The sequence below is a fragment of the Alosa sapidissima genome, chromosome 2 (assembly GCF_018492685.1).
Source record: "Alosa sapidissima isolate fAloSap1 chromosome 2, fAloSap1.pri, whole genome shotgun sequence".
NCBI classification, from domain to species: Eukaryota; Metazoa; Chordata; class Actinopteri; order Clupeiformes; family Clupeidae; genus Alosa; species Alosa sapidissima.
The window spans coordinates 27,393,870-27,415,036 of NC_055958.1; the positions used below are offsets into that span (position 1 = coordinate 27,393,870).

Below are 21,167 nucleotides of genomic sequence, written 5' to 3' on the forward strand. Positions count from 1 at the left end.
TTGCCCGCGTTTGTGGATAGAAGGTGATAAAAAAAAGAAGAAGGCATTTCTTATTCAAATGTCTCCATCCTTTTGGAATGGAAATAAGACATGCCCATGATCACGTAGATGGAGACTTTAAAAACAGTCACTCCTGCTTCTCACTTCAGTTGGCTGGGATGTGATGGGTTGACACTCTGACAGGAGATGCTTTACTTTCTAAAGGGACATGGACTCAGAAAGCTACACATTTTCAAGTAATAGCACTCAGAGAGCTACACATTTCATAACAGTTTTTTCATGGTGTGTGTGTGCCCTTGTTGCTTGATCCAGAGAGTTGTAAACTGTCTTGGAAAGAGCTGCTATTGCAGACTGGCTCAGTGTTTTTCAGACAGAGGCCGTCCAAGTCCGATTTCCGTACCTTCGTGTCGGACATTATCTCACTTATCGCTCTCAAATGAAGACCTTACACCTCATTTACTCCCAGGCCTCTTGGCCGTGTCTAGCTATGGGTGATGTTGCCAATTGATCTTCTTTGGGACAACCTGCCTCTCAGCCAGAATCCCTCACCACCAGCCCCGGCACGATCCTCCTCCTCCTCCGTGCTGAGCCGCGCCTGTGTGCTGAGCTCAAGCACTGGACCATTCCTCGGCCAGGGGATTTGGAGGGCTGAGCCGCAGGATTACAACTCCGTACAACGTCACATAACTGACAGTTTTCTCAACCACTCGCCTGCCACCGGTCGGCCTCAGAGGCATGATTTACTCTTCCCCTGACCTACCACCATTAAGGTGTTCCTCGTCCCTCAGAGAACACACCCACTTTTACTTTTTTGTTTGTGTGTGTGAATCTAGGCACTGCCACCAATGTTCTGCACCGTGTTTAAGTCAATCAGTCCAATAAGATGCTCAGCAACTTTCAATGAATGACTGGGGTGTATTGTGGACATTTTTTTTTATTTTTTTTATCAATTCTGTATCACTAGTTGAGTAAGTTTATTTATGTCTCAGTGAAGTGCATGCACAAATTTGTGTGAAGGTCTGTGTGTGAGGGAAATGGGGAATGCTAAGTTGATGGCTGTCAGTCGTTGTGAGTGATTGCTTGGGAGTTGAGACTCTGTGCATGCCTCTCACTGTCACTTTGTTGCTTGGAGTGTCAGCCTCTCTCACTCCCATGGCCTGTCTTCTAGAAATAGTCATTATATGTGTGTGTGTGAGAGAGAGAAACAGAGTTAGAGAGAGAGAGGAATACAGTAGTAAGTGAGTGTTCAGATACAGTATATATTATATTATAGATACACTCTCCCCCTCCTCCCTCTCTCTCTCTCATTCTCTCTCTCTCACACACACACATATACAGATCCTATTAGGTGGTATCCACACAGGTCCATATTGTCCTAGGTTAACCGAGTGAGACCGCTATACCTATGACAAGCCCAGCCTCCTCGCTATAATACTCAGACCTGGGGGATTAAATTAAGAGCTGATGGAGAGAGAGAGGGAGAGAAAGAGTTTGTCACATGCACTGACACCACACAGCCATGCACAGCACCTAAAGCTGAACCGTCTGGGCCGGGATGAACGGGTACTGAACTCTCTCTCGCTCTCTCTTTCTCTCTCTGTGTATGTGCTTGTTTGGGAGTGAGAATGCTGAGAGTGTGTTTTGGAGATGGAGAATGAGGATGTGAGTGAGAGAAGCTGTGTGTGTGTGTGTGTGTGTGTGTGTGTGTGTGTGTGTGTGTGTGCACATGCACAAGTGCTTTGGAATATTTTTGGCTGATGGTGAAAGAAACTTAATTTTCTGGAATGGATATTCACTTAATTTCCTTAATTTAACAAAAAAATGCAGTTTATATTAATCTAGTAAACAAATGCCACCTCTTGATCATTAATTGACAAAGCATAATGTAAGGAAGCTGTTAATTTCACAATCTCAAATTGTAAATTGTAAATATAAGTCTGCTGGAAGTTTTTTTTTAATAATGTCCTTGGCAAATATTACGTTTGTATATTGTTTTTACAAATTAATCCTCTCTCGGGTCATGTTTTTTTCATGTGTTGCCGATGAGAGGACTCTGATGCACACTGGAGCACGTTCCCTCAGCCTCTCTCTCGTTTGGATTTGTTACTCGGCCTCGCTGATTGGCTGGGTGCGTTTATGAACCCTGATTGGTTGTGCGGCCAGCGGAGGGTGGGGCTGTGTGTGTGTGTGTGTGTGTGTGTGTGTGTGTGTGTGTGTGTGTGTGTGTTTTGCTATGCTATGTGTGTGTGTGTGTGTGTGTGTGTGTGCGCACGTACGTGTGTGTGTGTGTGTGTGTGCGTGTGTGTGAGAGTGTGTGTGTGAGTGTGTGTGTGTGAGCGCGTGGCAGCTGCCTGTGCGGTAACGGCGTGTTGCCCAGCAGCAAGGGGCAGAGGGACTGTTCTCGCTGTGGAAGCGTTCCTTGCATGCTTTCAGCTCAGTTCTCTGACTGTTGTCGCCTGTTTGGACCGGGGAAGGTGGTTTCTTTACACGGCGCTCAGACACACACCAATTGTGCTCAAAGAAAAGGGCGAGATCAAGCCGAATGGCGCTTTAGTAGGGCCAAACAGGGACTTTCTTGGAGCAGGTCTCCAGTAGAGAGACCACAAGACTGCAGGAGCTGCTTTCTGTCCCCCTTGTGTAGTTTTAAGTAATGTGTATTGGCATTGGAACCGCCTTGTATTGGTCTTTCTCTCTGTCTCCCTGCCTGTCTCTCTTTCTCTTTCCCACCCAAACTGTTTTTTTCTCTCGATCTCACTTTCGTTAATTTTCTCTTCATCTGACTCTCTTTCGCTTTCTCACAATCTCACTCTCTTTCGCTTTCTCCGTTTCCCTGTGCTTGTGAAACACAGATGGTTTTTTGTTAGTCATAAATATTAATATCCTTCCCTGTGGAGAAAGCAACTGTTTTGAAGAGGAACAGGTCGCTTGTTACTAATCCATCCACAAATTATTTATTGACTGATCTGTCCAACGGCATTTTATGCTTACGGGGGGACATTAAGGGAAACAGCGGGCTAATGGAGATAAACTGTGCTTTAGAGAGCATCCCAGAATTGCCAACACTAAGAGTGAGGTGTGGGAACAGTCCACAGTGACTTGTTAATGTTCAGCTGAGCTATTGAACACATGCACTGTCGTCAGTCTGTGAATTCTTACTGTTGTCGCTGAATGAGAGAGGTTATACGAAAGCCCATGAACAATAGAATTCATTACAAAGAAGCAAATAAGCATTTTGTTTGTTATTATTTGCATGAGAATGACACAGTTGTATTTAAGCCTCAGATAAGACTGCAATAAAATAGCAAGTTTTTGGGTACAGTTTGTATTTAGACAAATGGATCTAAATAATGGCTGAACATCTTACCAATCAGTGTGATGAATTATGTTTCAAAACAGCTACCTTCCACCAGATGTGTTGACTGGCTGTAGGCTACTGCAGCATTTATCAGATGGATAGTGCACACACTTCTTAGACCATATTTGAATACCCAACTGTGTATTATAACACTCAGTCAGATCTCAGCCTCTTGTGAGAAAAAACATAGCCTCTATTCTTTACCAGAACTAAGTGCTAACAACCCTTCATTCCATCCAACTCAGCCAAACAACACACCAACAGCCCGAAAGTAGTCTGCACATTCGCAATGCTGCCTTTGGGTGTTCCTGCGGGTGCTGGCTTCTTACTTGACTAAGTCCTGCCACAGCTGAGTGGCTTGTATCGACCAAGCCTGACTGCCATTTGTGGTGCGTGTGTGCGTGTGTGTGTACGTGTGTGCGTGCGTGTGTGCGTGCATGCATGCGTGTGTGTGCGTGCGTGTGCGTGTGTGTGTGCATGCGTGCGTATGTGTGTGCGCGCGTCTGTGTACGTGCATGTGTGTGTGTGTGTGAGTGAGTGTGCGTGTGTGTGCGTCCATGTGCATCGTGCACCAGGAGACGGTGGTCTGACGCGGACAGGTGAACGCTCTCAGCATTCTGATGAGTCAGGGCTGGGCCCAGGGAGAGCATCGCTGTTGATATCAACACAAGCCTGCTGGACTCACCACCACACTCGAAACGCCTGCAATGATTCACTGTTGAAATCATGCTGTGAGAGAGAGAGGGGGGGGGGGGGAGGGAGGGAGAGAGAGAGAGAGAGAGCTGCAGAGAGTTAGTTTAAGACACTTGCTTAAAATTGATGTGTGTTTTTGTGAAGTCTGATGTGTGTTAAGTCTTTTAGTGTTTTCACCTGTCAGTCCTGTCTCACAATCTGCAATATATATTCACTGCATGGCCACAGTACACCTAACAGTCTGTGAGAAAGTACATTTAAGTGGCTCTTGTCCATAAATGAATTAGAGTGTCAGAGTATCCTATGGTGTCCTCATTGATGAGTAAGGGTAGCTTTAGGCCGGTGCTCGTTGCATATAAGTGGAGCAGAGGCTAAGACCCAGTGGCCTCTTAAGGGTACTCTAGACACAAGGGCCAACGCGCTCCTTCCTGCAGATTCAAGAGTTCTTAACATCTTAAGGGCTTAAGGGACAAAGCTGGAAATGAGGTTAATTAAGATTATATGCATGTCTGGATCTTTGCAGGGGGCTGTCACTCTTCCCCGTCATATTGTGGCCATGGTGGAGCAGCGGGAACGCCACCGATTCACACACTGTTGCGCCTACGTGTCGCTTTGGATTAAAGTGTTTCAACAACTTTAACTTTAACGGAGACAGTTGCACTATGGGACTGGACTAAATGCCCCCCCGACCCCCACCCACACACACACACACACACACACACACACACCAAAAAAGAACTCAAAGCCAGCTCCTGTCTTTTCTGCTTTCGGCCCTTGGTGGTCTACCAGCCTGGCAGTTTGCTAAAGCAGAAGCTGCCTGCTCTGCATCTATTTTGATGTCAGTGGCTGAATCTGTGAATCTCGGGACGCGCGCCCAGAAGAGTCAGGAGATGGCCGGGTTTGATTTATGGCCCTCGTGGTCTCCCTCATCACCCCGCCCTCCTCCTCCTCCTCCTCCTCCTCCTCCTCCTCCTCCTCCGTCGCACGCGGCATAATGAAGCTGGAGATTATCTTTCGCGCGCTGAATGATGCATCATTGCCTTTTTCCCTTCCCGGTGAGATATTTTTGGACAACAGAGCAGGGGGTGGTTGGGGCGAAGGGGGGAACAAAGAGAGAGCGAGAGAAAAAAAAAAAAGAAAGGCTGTTCCAAATCGCTCCCCGTGTGTGAACCATTGACAACGTCTCACTTTTCTGTGCTCTAGTGAGGAACGATAGCAACGTGGTGGTGCAGTGGAGGAAGAGAGTCGTAATCTTACCTGTTTGTCCCAATGGGTTTCCCTCTATCTCTCATCTACTATTTGGCATCATCATTTCAAGGTGTGTTATTATTCCTCGCTTTGATGATTTGACCTGTTGTGGTAACTTGATGCTCAGTGAATTCGCACTTGGTCTCCAAAAACAAATCATACCTGATTCCAGAAAGAAAGATGCTCTGTTTTGCTGTATTGTTCAATTGTTTTGTTTTGCTGCACCATCATCCGATGTGGTCAAGTAGTTTTTAGAAGTGGCCAGATGAGTGTGGCTCCAGCAAAGCAGTATGTACTGTGTACAGCCAGAAAGTTTCAAACCAGATGAACACACAGAGTTAGTGAGCAGTTTCAGGGTGTTGGTGGGAGAGGTAACTGCTTGCAGACAGGACATGGCAGTGAGACGAATGCCTGTGTGTGTGTGAATCTGTGTGTGTCTTGAACAGGGAGGTCACATGGCTGTAGTTTTCAGCAGATGTCACATGACACGGGGTGTGACGGCGGGGATGCACATCCTGCAGCAGCACTCCGCCTTGTCCTCCCACACATGCAGTCATACGAGCCAGAGGACACACACACACAGACACACACTCTCCCTATCTGTTTCTCTCTGTCTCTCTCTCTCTATATATCCCTGTAAGTTTCTGTAACTGTGAGTGCATACATAATGAACAGTCAGTCAGTCTGTAATGACAGAGTCATTGGCTTGTTTGATACTCTTGTTTAGTCTCTAGTGGGCAGTTTGTTTTTGCCAGGCACTAATGTTTTTCAGCAGTCAAAGTAGTTACACGTCTGTTGGCAGTTATCTGGGAGAGCACAAGTGAGGGCAATATCAACAAATAGAACCCAATGGGATTGTATAACTGTATGAATAATGGTCATCACCAATTGGTGTTTGAACTGAGATTTATTTCATAGACCCCAATAGTCAGCAATCAGTATGTGTGGTGTAAAGGCATTTTTAGGTTGTATGCCTTCAAAGCTTTGATGTCTTTGAAAAGACAATCCACTGGAGCAATGTCGGTGTGTTCTGAACAAGTCCAATATCTTACCACCATCTCTTGGGTATCGTTATTTCACTTTAGGTCTTTAGATATTATTTCACATATCTCTGAAAGCTGCGATGTGGTAGTTTTCTGGGGCAGCCGTGGCCAACTGGTTAGCACTCTGGACTTGTAACCAGAGGGTTGCCGGTTCAAGCCCCGACCAGTGGGCCACGGCTGAAGTGCCCTTGAGCAAGGCACCTAACCCCTCACTGCTCCCAAAGCGCCGCTGTTGTTGCAGGCAGCTCACTGCGCCGGAATTAGTGTGTGCTTCACCTCACTGTGTGTTCACTGTGTGCTGTGATGTGTTTCACTAATTCATGGATTGGGTTAAATGCAGAGACCCTTTTTTTTCCCCTCCCGAATTTCCCTCACGGGATCAAAAGAGTATATACCGGAGCCCTGCTTGTACTGTCGTCTCTTTCGTGTATTCGTATCGTCTGCTTTATGATGTGTTTTTTGTATGGCCTGCCTCTGTCTTATTTGTTATATGTTAGCTTCCCACTGGTCTCTGTAAAGCACTTTGGTTGATGCAAGTCATGTTTAAACGTGCTATATAAATAAATCTGATTGATTGATTATACTTATACTTGCTGTTTCTCTAAGACCGCAAGATTTTTGTATATCTTAAAAACTGTTCCTTCTGACTCTTCTATACTCTTGTACCTTCAGAGGATATCAAAGAAAAATACAGTGTGTGAGCGATGGGCACACTCCAAACTGGGACTGTGGCCAGAATATTAAGATCATGTATATCTTTGTGGCCTGTGTACTTTTTTTAGACTAATAGGTGGATGAATTAGTGTAAAATTACTGAAACACAAAATAATACCAGAAGTAGTGAATGTCATAACTATAGAATGGACGGAGGCCATTGTGAATGCATACTTGTATATGGGACCAAAATGAATTGGGATTTTACGAGACATACTGTCTGACTAGAAGTATCGTTGGTTATACATGAGTATTTCCGTGTGAATTTGTACTTACTGAGAACATGATACACCCATGATAATGTATGTATGTGTGAATATGGTGTAGGGCTGAATAAACAACGGTTGATATGTTGTAGGGCTCGGCGATATATATACCAAAATCCATATCCTATATTGTTGGCTGAGTGGCGAGATAAAATACTGGTATTTTCTACAAAACAGATTAAATGTACAGTTGTCAAATTCACATGTGAAATGTCACTCACACTTTGACTGTGATCAAAATAACATGCATTTAATCAATAAAAATACATAAATAATATTACATTTCCCTGAATGCTTTTCAACAACAGATTAAAATAGACCCCAGTAGAATTCTATAACCCTGCTGATTCCTGGAAATATTGAAGTGTAGCAGAGATGTCAATTACAAGTTCATGTCTATTAAAGGTATCAGATATTTTAAATGATGAAATGTATTGCTGTGACATTGTTTTGCAAAATATGACTTAACTGCATCAATTGTTTGATTTCATGATATTTCATGAATTGGAAAATATTGCTTTTTGTGATATGGTATATACCCGATATTTATTTGCTCCGTGGCAACGTGACCTATATTTATTTAGGCCTACTTTTTATGCTCATTGTCAGTAGCAAGCCTATAAATGCACTCATTAAGGATCTCGGAATCACAGACAAAATTTGGAGTAGCTGAATCAATCAGATTCTTGGTAGAATGATTTGGCCAGGCACGTGTGTACGAGAAGATCTCATTACGTGTTAGGGTTAGCGCATTAACCCTTTTGCATGTGGATTCCAGGAAGAATGACTCAAAAGACCAATGATCTAAATAGAATTCTTCCACAGTCTTACAGTCTTCTTTGTGTGTGTGTGTGTGTGTGTTTGTGTTTGTGTGTGTGTTTTTGTGTGTGTGTGTGATTTTGTTGTGGCTGGAAACCTTGGTTCATCTCTGTTTATCAGTTTAAAGTGTCTTCATTTGATATTTTGTTCAAGTCATTTATATTGTATTTATATCAGAGCTATCTTGACTCACACTAGACACCCTCATCTGACCATCACATTAATCCACTTAAGTTGACTCTGTTTATCTGGTGCTATCATACCAGTGGTGACCCTGCTGTCCACTAATTTGTGTGTCCATGGTGCCGGTAATACCTAAACGAAGCTCTTACGTACAGGTCTGTCCTGGACTCAAGACACACGTCTGCCTGGAAATGGTGTGCTGGCAGCTAATCAATCTGAATCATTCTGTCTCGGCAAAGCAAGCATGTGCTTGAAAATTCCTATCAGCATATTACATGCACTGTAGTCTCCACAATAGGCTCTGTTTACATGCCGTATAAAGACAGAACTGGGCCTTGCTGAGGAGAGGCTATCTGACAACAGGTTGAGCCGTGAAAAAAAAACTGATTTGAAATCAGACTTTGCATGAAATTTGCTCAGCATTACACAGTGGATGTTCCATTACTGAGAAAGATAATGACTTAAGCATTCGAAACCAGATGCACATGTTGAACTGAATACAAATTAACTCCTAATAATTCTATGAAAAAAGGGGACCAATTTGAACAACTCATCGCACCCCCCCCCCCCTTTCCCCTCCCTCCATGTTTATCACACAATCCATGGACTCCGCGGCTGGGTGTGTGAGTTATGCATCCTTTAACTTTGACTCACACTCAGACCATCCCTCTCTCCTGGTCCCCTCTGTGCAGGGCCCTTCACCCCCTTTCCCTCTCTGGTCCTGTAGGCCCCACGCACATGGAACTCACCAGACCAGGTCCAAGCAGGACAGGCCATGACAGCAACTCTGTGGAGGAGGCTAGCAGGCGCTGGAGACGACGTGGAGCAGGAGGAGGAGGAGGAGGAGGAGGAGGAAGAGGCCGGTGACTGGCTGGCAAGCGGTGAATGCCTCCATTCTGGGCCTCCTCTGTCCTCCGCTCTCTCTCTCTCTCCTCCTTCTCTTCTCCTCCCCAATACCGCAGTCCCCACCGTCGAGCCTGACATTCCACTGCATGCGTGCATTAGTATGCCAGCGCGCGTGCCGACCCGCACCCCCCCCCCCCCACACACACACACACACCCCCGCACGACGTTAGCCTACAGCTGGCTGCAATCAATATTAGCTTTTCAGACCAGACATGGCTGCCCACCCTGGTTTATTCAAAGGCCGAAATTTAGAAGGTGTTTTTTCTTTTCTTTCTCTTTTTTTGGGTAGGCCTTTTTTTTTCGTCTCCCTCACAACTGGTTTTGGCAGTGGTGGCAGACGGCGTGGTTACTGTAGGTAAACATTAGGTAAGCGTTGCATCTTCATCTTGCAGCCTGCATCTTCAAGCAGGCCCCAGTTGGTGGATTATATTGAGAGCCCGTGTGTGTGTGTGTTTGTGTGTGTGTGTGTGTAAGGGTGGGGTAGAGTTGATGGGGAGTGGAGTTGCGGTCATGGCTGTGTGAAGGGCACAGAGTTCATGCTGGTCACCAGCCGTAAAAATGCCCCTTGGAGAAACACACGTGAAGCCGTTTCTGTGGTACTTCAGACTCTAATGGCGCTGGAGGATGATGTTAACAAGAGCAGTTTCTGACCTGACTCACCACCCTCGAAATGCCTCCCCAAAATGTGGGCTTGCAAGTGCTTATTTTCGTTGCAGTGTTTGTATATTAACAGGCACTCACAGATTGCACTCCAGACTGTGATTTTATTTGCAGTGTTAATATTAGAATCTAGCAGTCCTCTCTCAGTTGAAATGATCAAGAGAATCACAAACTCTGGAAGAGCAAATTTCAGGATTTGTCTTTTGCACACTCTCTCACACACACACACACACACCCTGATTTATGTTAGATACTCATTGTGGTATCTGCCTGTATTTTTTAGAAGTAGCTCAGTGTCATAAATCACTCTGATTACAGATGGCTACACTCATCATGTCGGCCATGCTAACTTGCAAATCCATAAGGATGTCAGACTGCAAAAGATCAACAGTCAATAGCTGAGTTGAGTTGGGCTCATCCTTCCACCATGTACACAACTCTCTCTCTCCCTCTCTGTCTCTCACACACTATTTCTCTCTCTTTTTCTCTCACTCACTGCCTTTCACTGTCTGTCTCCTTCTCTCTCTCACCTCTCTCCTCTCTCTGTTTCTGATGTGTGAAGTTGGAGAGAGAGAGCAGGACTGAGTGAAGATGGGGTTGGGTGTGGAAAGAGAGGGCTGGTCTTGACTGGGCTGAAGGAGGTGGGGTGTGGTCCGGTCTGGGGCGTGCGCCCCACTCAGCTCCTCCCATGCAGAGGGGTGGGTGCAGCACGGCCACAGGCACGCTGGAAATTAGGGGTCTCCCTGAGAGCTGTGGGGAGGCGCTGTCACTATTTCTGTGGACCAGACCCTTTCCACGAGGAGCCGCCAACCGCGGCGTGATGGCAGACACCACGTGTCTCTCTTTGTGTCTCTGTGTGTGTGTGTGTGTCTGTCTGTGTGTGTGCATGTGTGTGTGTCTGTGGATGTGTGTGTCTTGTGTGTGCACACTCATGCTGTGCATGGCTGTCTGTATGTCTGCCTTCCAGCTGCAGGACTGTCACTATGGTTTGTCTGTGTGGCTGTACACATCCGAGAGCTTAAATGTACATCGGTGGGTAGGACGGGTTGCCTGTGCGCCATATGAGTGCACGTGTGTGTGCATTTGTATTATGCCCCCTGTGGTACAGTGTGTCTGGAATCTACGACTGTGTTGTATGACTGCGAGGAGAGTCTCTAGTGTGGCTTTTACAATTCTCCTCTCCATTCTTCCCCTCTCCTCTCCTCTTCTCCCCTCTCCTCTCCTCTCTTCTCCTCTCCTCTCTCCCCCTCAATCCCCCCTCACCTCTCCCATCCCATCTACCTGGTCCACTACAATAACTTACACTCTCCAGTTTAGGCCACGGAAGCTACATGACGCCCAATCTTCTCATGTTCTTAATTAATAACTTTTCTGGAAAGTTATTCTTTGTTTAGAGGTTAGGTCTCCTAAACCTAGTGCACCTCAGCTGGATTTCTAGCATTTCTTTCCTGGTTTGTGTATGTGTTTATTTGCACACGACAGTCAAAGTATTCAGCAGCATATTTGTAGTTGCATAGATAATGGTAATCGCTTAGCGGTCCAGTCATCGTCACCATAGTCGAGGTAGGCTATTAAGTGACTGAATGACCAAAGCAACCATCAGTCTGCACCTCTCAGAATTGATTCCTCCCCAGTAATGAAAAAGTACTGCATGACTGAAGCAAACAGCAGCGCTCGGAGTGGGAGCATATTAGTTCTGTGGAATGGTAGCAATGCGATAACAGCAAGCAGCTCCCCTGCTGTCATTGTTGTCATGTGGGTGTTTGTTTGGCAAGGCTTCCGTCACTGTCAGGACCTCATTGGTAGCTGTGTCTATGCTTGATTTTGAAATGATGCGGAGTCCGAAATCGTTTTTTGCGATGCATCTGGCATATTTTCTTCTCCAGCCGGACTTGTCTCAACAGCGAGGTAGTGATTTCTCACCTCTGCGCAGTATCAGATTGAAAGAGTAGGAGGAGGAGTGAAGAAAAAGAGATCCAGCTATTTCCGTCAAGAAGACCCCTCATTATGCTAAGGCAGCACAATGGGGCAGCCGTGGCCTACTGGTTAGCGCTTCGGACTTGTAACCGGAGGGTTGCCGGTTCGAACCCTGACCAGTAGGCACGGCTGAAGTGCCCTTGAGCAAGGCACCTAACCCCTCACAGCTCCCCGAGCGCTCCCCGAACGGGATCAAAAGAGTATATATACTTATACTTAATGCTGCCCCAGGAGTTTAGTGTGACCTGTAATGTGTTTAAGACCACTTAAGACCAAGCCACTTGGAGCTCAAACTCATACTACATTTTGGGTGGATGGTGTGGATCAATGTAATAACAGCACAATATCCCCGCCTTGAACAGGCTGTGTAAAAGCTCCAAGAGAATAATGTGTGTGCGTGTGTGCGGAGGATAATAAGTGAGGGAATTGGGCTTTGTAAAAGTGCATAGAGAATAGTGAGAACAGTGAGTGTGTGTGTGTGTGTGTGTGTAATTGGGAATTGGGCTTTCCCAGATCTGAGTTCCACTGTGCCTCTCCTCTCCTTGGTGTATTCCTCTGTCTTCCAGCACAGACGTCAGTCAGTAAGCATAGCCCTCCAACCTCAGGGACTTTGACTTCCTCTCTTACACACTCACACACTTTTACACACTTACACTAGGCTGCCAGCGTAGTTTAGCGTGCTCTTGAGGGCACCCCAAACAGAAATGAAAATGTAATGAGTGGAGAGGAGAACAACCACACAGGGTTAATTTTTTAACCAATGCGTAACCTGTATGTAAACTAAACGCTAACTACAGTGTTCTGGAAGTGTGATACTGGAGGCTGCTGGGCGTCTCAGTGAGGGATGTATTACTCTGCACGCACGCACACACAAACACACACAACACACACACACACACACACGTCCAGAACTAGCTTTGTGTGGATTAGCTCAATACCAGCACAGAGCAGCATGAAGGACTGATGCCAACACATTTACAGCAGGATATAAATATTGCAAACGACAGAAGTCCAGGATGTTTTCGCTCCGTAGTCTTTGAGTGTGTTGTCACAGTGATGGAGTTTTTGTCGGCTCCGGTTTCGAATGCTGCTGCTGCTTCCCTGGTGGTGTAGGAGGAGAGAGGAGAAAGGTGCAGGTCTGCACAGCGGCACTGCACCTTAGCCCAGATGTAATCTCTCTTAATCAACCCTCAGCGTGCTACTGTCAGCTCCCCTGCACACGGCTCTGCTAAGTCCTCCCAGAGCACAGCCACGCGGGACCAGAGACTCCCCTCTGCTCTCTCTGCTAACCAAAGAGTTTCGCATTCAAACGCACAAGGAATGGATGTAGCCTAAATCAACCCCCCCCCCTCTCTACCTCTTCTTTCTCTCACCCTCTCTACCTCTCTTCTCTCTCCTATTCTCTTTCTCCCCCTCTACCTGTTCTTTCTCTCACACTCTCTACCTCTCTTCTCTCTCCTATTCTCTTTCTCCCCCTCTGCCTGTTCTTTCTCTCACCCTCTCTACCTCTCTTCTCTCTCCTATTCTCTTTCTCCCCCTCTACCCGTTCTTTCTCTCACACTCTCTACCTCTCTTTTCTCTCTTATTCTCTCTCTCACCCTCTCTACCTCTCTTCTCTCTATCTCTCTCGTCCTCTCTACCTCTTCTTTCTCTCATCCTCGCTCTCTCATCTTCTCTTTTGCTCTTTCATTTTTCTCACTATTCTCGCTACCTTACTCTCCCACTCTTACATTTCATCATGTTCTCTCCTCTCTAGTGCTCTCTCTCACCTTCTCTCTCTGTCTCTCTTTCCCCCTCTCTTTTACGTTTCCTCTCCTTGTCTCCTCACTAACACTATATCCCTCTTAATAAGACGTATCTTCTTATTCCCTCTCTCTCTCCCTCTATCTTTTTCTATCATTCTTCTTACTCACTCTATCCTTGTAAATAATAGTTCTTCCTCTATCTATATCTCTCTCTCCCTCTCTTTTTTACTTTCCCTCTCTTTGTCTCCTCACTAATTCTCTATCTTAATAATACTCATGTTCCTCCTCTCTTTCTCTCTCTCTCTCTCTCTCTCTCTCTCTCTCTCTCTCTCTCTCTCTCACCCCCTGTCTAGCATCTCTTCTAGTCCCTTTCCCCTGCTCGTCTCGATGCTCTTTAAATCTCTCTCCTGGTCAAGTAGGCTCCCTCATGTTAATGCAGTTGTTAACAACTTGTGGTCGGGCGGTTAGTCTGGCTTCTGGTCAGGGAGTGCTGCGCTCGCGCCGCGAGGAGTGAGAGGAGCTCTCGGGTTAGTGCTGGATGAAAGACAAAAAACTATATCTGATTGGTCTAGCCGAAAGCTTGGCACAGTAACTAAGGCAGCATTTTGGATAATATTTTCTTGTTTGCTCTCTTTGTCTCTCTCTCTCTCTCCCTTTCTCTCGTTCTCTCACTCACCTTTAAAAATAATATGATCAAATAATTCAGCTTCTGTTTAAATTTGCAAAACATAAAACCTGCATGGGAAGGCTGCAGACTGCTTACTGAGATACAACAAATGCCTTCTGGACAGATGAGATTATTGGCAATGCTGATTCTTTTTTAAAGGCTTTTTGATACCATGAGCTTCTAGTTTGTCAGTAAACTTCAGTAGCTAGTGAATAAATAGCAATGTTGTCCGTTTCATTACTTTATGGCCATGTAATCATTGGGCTACTAATGTGTGAAGTCATCTCAGAGTTCCTAATGTGTGCGAATGCAAACAGAAAAAAGCCCCAGGAACTGTAGTTCTAGTGTAGCCTCTTCACTTAGTTCGTAGAACTGTGTTCCTAGAACTGTTGTGTCTGAATGCACCTTATGTGTGCACGTGCCTGCACCTTTTCTTATCAGATACTAGCTATTGCACAGCTGCTCAGGTTAATGCACTCACAGAGGATGGTGATAGGCTCTACAGTATTTATTGAGTGTCTTTTTAGAGCATCATTATATGACAGAGATATTTCTGTTTTTTATGTTTCCGTGCCTTCACATGACGGCAAATAATTTCACTGCTAAGATAAGAGAAGTGCTAAGAGCAGGAAATAGTTTATGGCAAACTTACATTTGTGCCAAATTATGTCACTAGTACATTATAGTATAGTTGTTTCTGCTAGTTTGTGAGAATGAGAGTTCTGTTAAATTGCATTGTCTCCCTTTTTAACATGGATAACTGAATGAACTGAAGTCTCAGCATGTCAGCCTACAGAGGGATGACTGTCATCCTCTCTAATCCTCCTCTCCTTCTCTCTCTCCCTCCTTCCCCTGCTTCTCTCCCTCCTTCCCCCGTTTCTCTCCCTCCTTCCCCTGCTTCTCTCCCTCCTTCCCCTGCTTCTCTCCCTCCTTCTCTCTCTCCCTCCTTCCCCTGCTTCTCTCCCTCCTTCCCCTGCTTCTCTCCCTCCTTCCCCTGCTTCTCTCGCTCTGCAGGAGTCGGAAGATCCAGATCCGGAACATCCCCCCTCATCTTCAGTGGGAGGTGAGTATGTCAGCTTTCTGCTCAGAGGGTGTGTGTGTGTGTGTGTGTGTGTGTGTGTGTGTGTGTGTGTGTGTGTGTGTGTGAATGCGTGCCTGCCTGCGTTTCTGTTGTTCTATGTGTGTGCATGCACACATATATATAGGTGTCTGTGAATCCCAACCCTGACGGTCACCTCCCTGTAAATGACAGACATGTGTTTCTGACATCACACTGACCATCCAGACCAGATGTCCTGCTATCATCTTTACACACAAAACCACCACACCCCACGCTCCAACTCCGTTAGCTTTTTACTGAGCGAGGCTTGTTTAACTCCACAACTACATGCGACTGCTGTTGTTGCCCACAACCTGTGTTGCGACTGCTGTTGTTATCCACAGCAAGGTCCTGGCTCCAAGGCCATGGCAGTACAGTGTGAGCATGTCTAAGTCATCACCCCTCCGTCTCTCTCCTCTAACTCTATCGCACCTCCTCTTGTATTGCCATCTGGGTCTTTGTACTGTCCATAGCTGGCTCCGTTGTCCGCTGTCCTTCTCATACCTTTCTGTCACTCTCCTCCCCAATATGCAATATGCAGTGTTGCTTTGGGGAGCTTAGCACACACACACACAGACACACACACATACTAGAGCTGAAGATGTTTGCCCGAACTCGACGGGACCCGACGGGTTCGGTTGGGTTCGGGCTTAATTTCTATAATTTCACGCAGGCTCGGCCCAGGCTCAGGCTTGCGTGGTAGGCTAAATGAGCGGTCAGGTGATGCGTTTCCATTAGCTGCGAGAAAGATGTAAAAATGGAACGGAGGCTGGCCTCTGGCGATTACGCTTTAGTTGCCCCGGCAAAACAAACAAAAGTTTTGGCATGTCCATAATGAGAATAATGAGCCAGTGGGTTAGCCTATGTGAAATCCAAAGGATGTAACATTCTGCAGAATGACAGGGAATTCGTCGCTGATAAGGCATGTTGATCAACGCTTGTCCACACCTGCCAGTGCCCAGGATCAACCTACAATCACATTGTTTGTTACAGCAACAAAACCCAACCCTACAAATGGTTACGGAGAACAAGTGTCAGCTTTCGCTGTAAAGACATTAGGCCTTTTAATATCATAAATGGCGAGGGGTTTGAAGAGCTGGCGCAATAACTAATTAATGTCGAGGCTGCGTATATGAGGGTTCCTGCAAACTTCAGAGTGTAGAGATGTTATGATGTTGCAGAGGACTTAGGCTATTTTATTTCTTTGTTCCAACTTCCAAGTGACCTAGCCTACGTTAGTCATGAATAAATGATGTTAAAAAATGTATAAATGAATGACTCATTCTTGACAAAAAGCAAAAGAGCTGCGTGCGTGCGGACATTTGAATAATGTCGGGCTGTAAACGGGTTCGGGCTTTTAAAAAGCTGTCAGTCTCGGGCTCTAGCTTGAGCTCGGGCTGATTTCTGTCGGGCTCGGGCCTTCTCGGGACTTTTAAGGCCCGATTACAACTCAAACACACACACACACACATATAGTGTAATAGTACATAGCCAGTGTTACTGGTAGGGTATGGATTTCCCAAATGACTACCATGTGTCTTTGCTATTGCTAACCCCAGGGGTTAAAGTGGGGGGGAATGGGGAGGAACGCAGTTCCGCCACCTCAGATAAATTAATAATAAATATATTCTTTCATACCAACGATATAACGCGATAATATTGTTAAAATAAATGGTGAGTTAATTTTTCACATGTACAGAGGTGACCAAGAAGCTAGCAATTCTTGACCAAAAACTATTGCTTCACCACGATCAATATGTTGTCCAAAGGGGAGTCATTTTTCCCCGTTGCACCAACACCGGATTTTAGGGTTCCCCCACCTGCCAAATCCCACTTTAACCATTGGCTAACCCCTCACAACTTTAACAAGTCAAAATATGCAAGTTGCTTTGGAAATATACTTGTAGGCCTACGCTCACATTCACATTTGTCATTATCTTACCTGCATACACAGATATCTGGAAGAGACTACGAATGCTGACGGTTGCCAAGACAACTTGAATCATCTTTTGTTTTTAGTCAAGCACGACAATGTCTTTGTCCCGACAGAGAAGCAAAGTGAAGCCTGGAGTGGAATTTGGAAAGCAGCCTCCAGGAGAACATACATCTCACCCCTACATCTCTCTCTCTCTCTCTCTCTCTCTCTCTCTCTCTCTCCTGTCTCTCTTTGCTCCAGGTTTTGGACAGCCTTTTAGCACAGTATGGTACAGTCGAGAACGTGGAACAAGGTAAAAACCTCCTTCTTCTGCTTCACGCGTGTGTGCCTGTCTGTGGGGTCTTTCATGCTAGGCTGTCTTAGGCTGCGAAGTATGCGCACACAATGTTGAAATAAGCTGTCATTATGTGGCTAAATGTGCTCTTAGCCACAGCTCTATGTCTGAAGTCATTTATCTCATGCAAGATCATAAGGGAATGTGATTTGGGTTATGGGATGTTAATCCATCATGTTGCTGACGTTGGTGTCTATGCGTAAAGTTAAATGAGTAAAAGTTTTTTTGTGACATAAAATGTGTGTACTTTTTGCATGTTATACAGTGTGAATGTTTGTATGCATATATTTGTGTATGTGTGTGCAGGCATCTGTGTGTGCTCGTATACCTGGGTGTGTTTGTGAATATGTGTCTGTGCATACATGTTTGTGTGTGCGTGTGTGTGTGTGTGTGTGTGTGTTTTTACACGTGGTCATGAGCGCGCATGAACCCTATGCACTCTCCCAATAATGAGCGCTGTGTGGCGGTGCGGGTGGCGTCCAGTGAGGCCGGCAGGCTTGAAGTGGAGAGAGAGAGACGGAATGAGAGAGAGAGAGAGAGAGACGGAGAGATGGAATGAGAGAGAGAGGGAGAGAGAGAAAAAGGGAGAGAGAGAGAGATGGAGAAGGAGAGTGGCAGCCAGCCAGCCAGCGGTAATGTGTGTATGTGTGTTTTGCAGGGAGGGAACAGGGAGGGAGATGTAGGCGCCTGCGGTGTGTCTCTCTGCTTCTCTCTCTCTCTCCTCCTGCTCCCTCTCTCTCTCCCTCTCATACACTCCCTCCTTGGTCCTCTCTCCCTCTGCCTCCTTCTACAGCACTTTCCAACACCATCCCTCTCTCTCTTGTGTCTGACCATCTCTCTCTCTTTTTCTCTCTCTCTTCTCTTCCTCCTCATGACCATCTGTTCTACTTTCTCTCTCTACCTACCTACCACCACTGTCTGTCTCCTTGTCTGTCTGCTCTGTCAGAATTGCCCTCTCTCTCACATTCAGGTCCACTCCAACCCCATAGTGTCCGGTGGCGGTCAGCACTCTGGCTCAGTGCATACTGCTAGCTGCCTCTGTGGCTGTGACAGGTGATACATGACAGCTGAAAACCAACCATTAAACATGGCCACCAGGCCTATTAAGACGCTGCTGGGGTCGGATGACTGGGTACTTACCAAAGAGTATACGTAGGTGGAGCAAGATACTTCATCAGGAGCCACTTCCGGGAACCTGGACCGAATGGGGAGGGGGGGGTTGGGGGGGGGGGGGCGCAGGCAGAGCAGAGGCAGCGACTGTTCCATTCAAGTCTATGGCCATAGCTCAGAATTTCACCACATATGCTAAGGTCTTTGTTCTATAGAGTTAGGAATGTGAATTTTAGGCACGGTTTCATGATCCTCAACCCCTTCTAGTATACGTATATATATACTCTTTTAATCCCATGAGGGAAATTTGGTCTCTGCATTTATCCCAATCCGTGAAAATAGTGAAACACACTCAGCACACAGTGAACACACAGTGTTCGACCTTATATCAGGTGTGTGCCTGTTATTTATTCTGCTGCTGTTGTCCGGTTGCTACGTACAGGTGGAACGTCATCAATACGTCAACGACACGCTTCTTTATGCAGACAGGAATCGATGCCCATTTCGCGTCCATAGACATGAACTACGACGAAGTATCTTACTCCGCCTATGTATAATCTTTGGTACTTAATTACGTGCTGTGGACAGTTCAAGCCTTTGCACACTTTAATTGCGGTTCTTTAGTATAGATTAATTTGGATGTGAACGCATTCATCTGAGTATGTCTTTATCTGAAGGTCTGTATTGTGCTTAATGATTTTGTTTTTGTGTGGATCATGGGCAGTTTACTATGTTTTTTTTTTTTGTAGGAACTTCTTGTTTGATTTCTCAGTTTTACGTTTGTTCACTATTCAGATGGTGTTCCACTGGTCCATTTCAGTGCCTCCACTGCTTTCATCTAAAATTACATTTGGTTTTGTAAAACTCCAGATTGTACCTGTCGTCTACTCTTTTTAAGTAGATTATTTGCTGCACCTCCCTGTCATCCCCGTATCAGGGTGTGTTTGTGTGTGTTTGTGTGTGTGTGTGTGTGTGTGTGTGTGTGAGAGAGAGAGAGAGAGTGAGGAGATCTATCTGAGGCGTCACCTCTGATTGATCGCCGTGCTGTTCTAGACGTTCATCCAGTTTCTCTCCAAGAGGCTCTGTGGAAAATAGACATTGACGGATTTAAAAGCTGAAAGTTACTTAAACCCTTTTTTCACTGTCCAGAAACTGAACAAAAAAAATTCTTAGAACAGACAAAACTCAGAGATTTGATCTGTTGTTGTTGTTGTTGTGCAGACTGTGAAACAGACAGGCCATAACCAGTCTCCACCTGCTCTGTCTCTCCCTCTCCAGCAGCTGGCTGCTCCTGGCATAATTAACTCCTGTCTCTTGTGTGTGTGTGTGTGTGTGTGTGTGTGCTTCTCTGGTTCTTTCCTAACATCTGCATGTGTGTGCGTGTGTTTATGTGTCATTATCTGTATGTGTGCACACACTGATGATTGCAGATGAAAATCTGTTTATATGTGCATGCCCACAATTGTGTGTGTGTGTATGTGTATTAGAGTGTTTACATACCTAAGCGTGTGTGTGTGTGTTTGTTTGCATGTGCATGTGTGTCACTCATAAATCGAAGTTAATTTCTCAAAGCACTTGTAACAGCTGGGCAAGTAGCTCCGCCCTTACCAGTTTTAGCCCATGCTGCGACTCCATGTTGGCCGCTGTGCTTAGGGCTCAATCATTAGCCCAGTGCCTCCCATACACAGGAAAGCAAGAGAGAGGGAGAAAGGAGGAGAGACGGACAGAGAGATGGAGAGAGGGAAAGAGAGAGGAAGAAAGGAGGAGAGATGGACAGATAGAGGGAGAAAGGGAGAGAGATGGACAGAGAGATGGAGAGAGGGAGAAAGGAGAAGAGATGGACAGAGAGAGGGAGAGAGGGAAAGAGAGAGGAAGAAAGGAGGAGAGATGGACAGATAGAGGGAGAAAGGGAGAGAGATGGACAGAGAGAGAGAAATGAAAAGAGAGAGGGAGAAAGGGAGAGAGATGGAGGGAGAGAGATGGAAAGAGATGGGCTTTGATCTCGGAGAGCGCTCTCTTTTTCATGGTGTGGTCATTGTCTGGTGGGCCTGCGGGCCCTGCCTCAGTAATGACCATTATGGATGAGGACGGCAAAGTGGCCCTCCACATCACCGTATGAGGCTGACAGTTAAGCTGTGGACTTGCCACATGAACAGATGTGTGTATGCACACAGGCCAATGTTTAAATGTGCTCTCTCTCCTCTCTCTTCCTCTCTTTCTTTATATCTTTATATCTCTCCTCTCTCTCTCCGTCTGTCTCTACCTGCAGTCAACACTGACACAGAAACAGCTGTGGTGAATGTCACATACGCAACAAAGGAAGAAACGAAAGTGTAAGCCAACTTGGGAGCGACTGTGTAAAAGTCTGACTCTTTTCATTTTCCACACATCTCTTTTCACATTAATTAAAAA

At 45.9% G+C, this 21,167-nt stretch overlaps 1 protein-coding gene across 4 annotated transcripts in view; it reads left to right on the forward strand.

The window, feature by feature from the left end:
- The window catches only part of igf2bp2a (insulin-like growth factor 2 mRNA binding protein 2a), a 54,315-nt gene that overhangs the window by 14,268 nt on the left and 18,880 nt on the right, over positions 1–21,167 (forward strand). For 3 of the 4 annotated variants that reach the window (XM_042068016.1, XM_042068009.1, XM_042068017.1), the window contains 3 exons: positions 15,291–15,339; positions 17,552–17,603; positions 21,025–21,088. In XM_042068016.1, the coding sequence (XP_041923950.1) occupies positions 15,291–15,339; positions 17,552–17,603; positions 21,025–21,088 (165 nt within the window). Of the gene's footprint in view, positions 1–1,522; positions 1,564–15,290; positions 15,340–17,551; positions 17,604–21,024; positions 21,089–21,167 lie in introns of those variants that run through there. The other variant, XM_042068024.1, reaches the window with a different exon arrangement.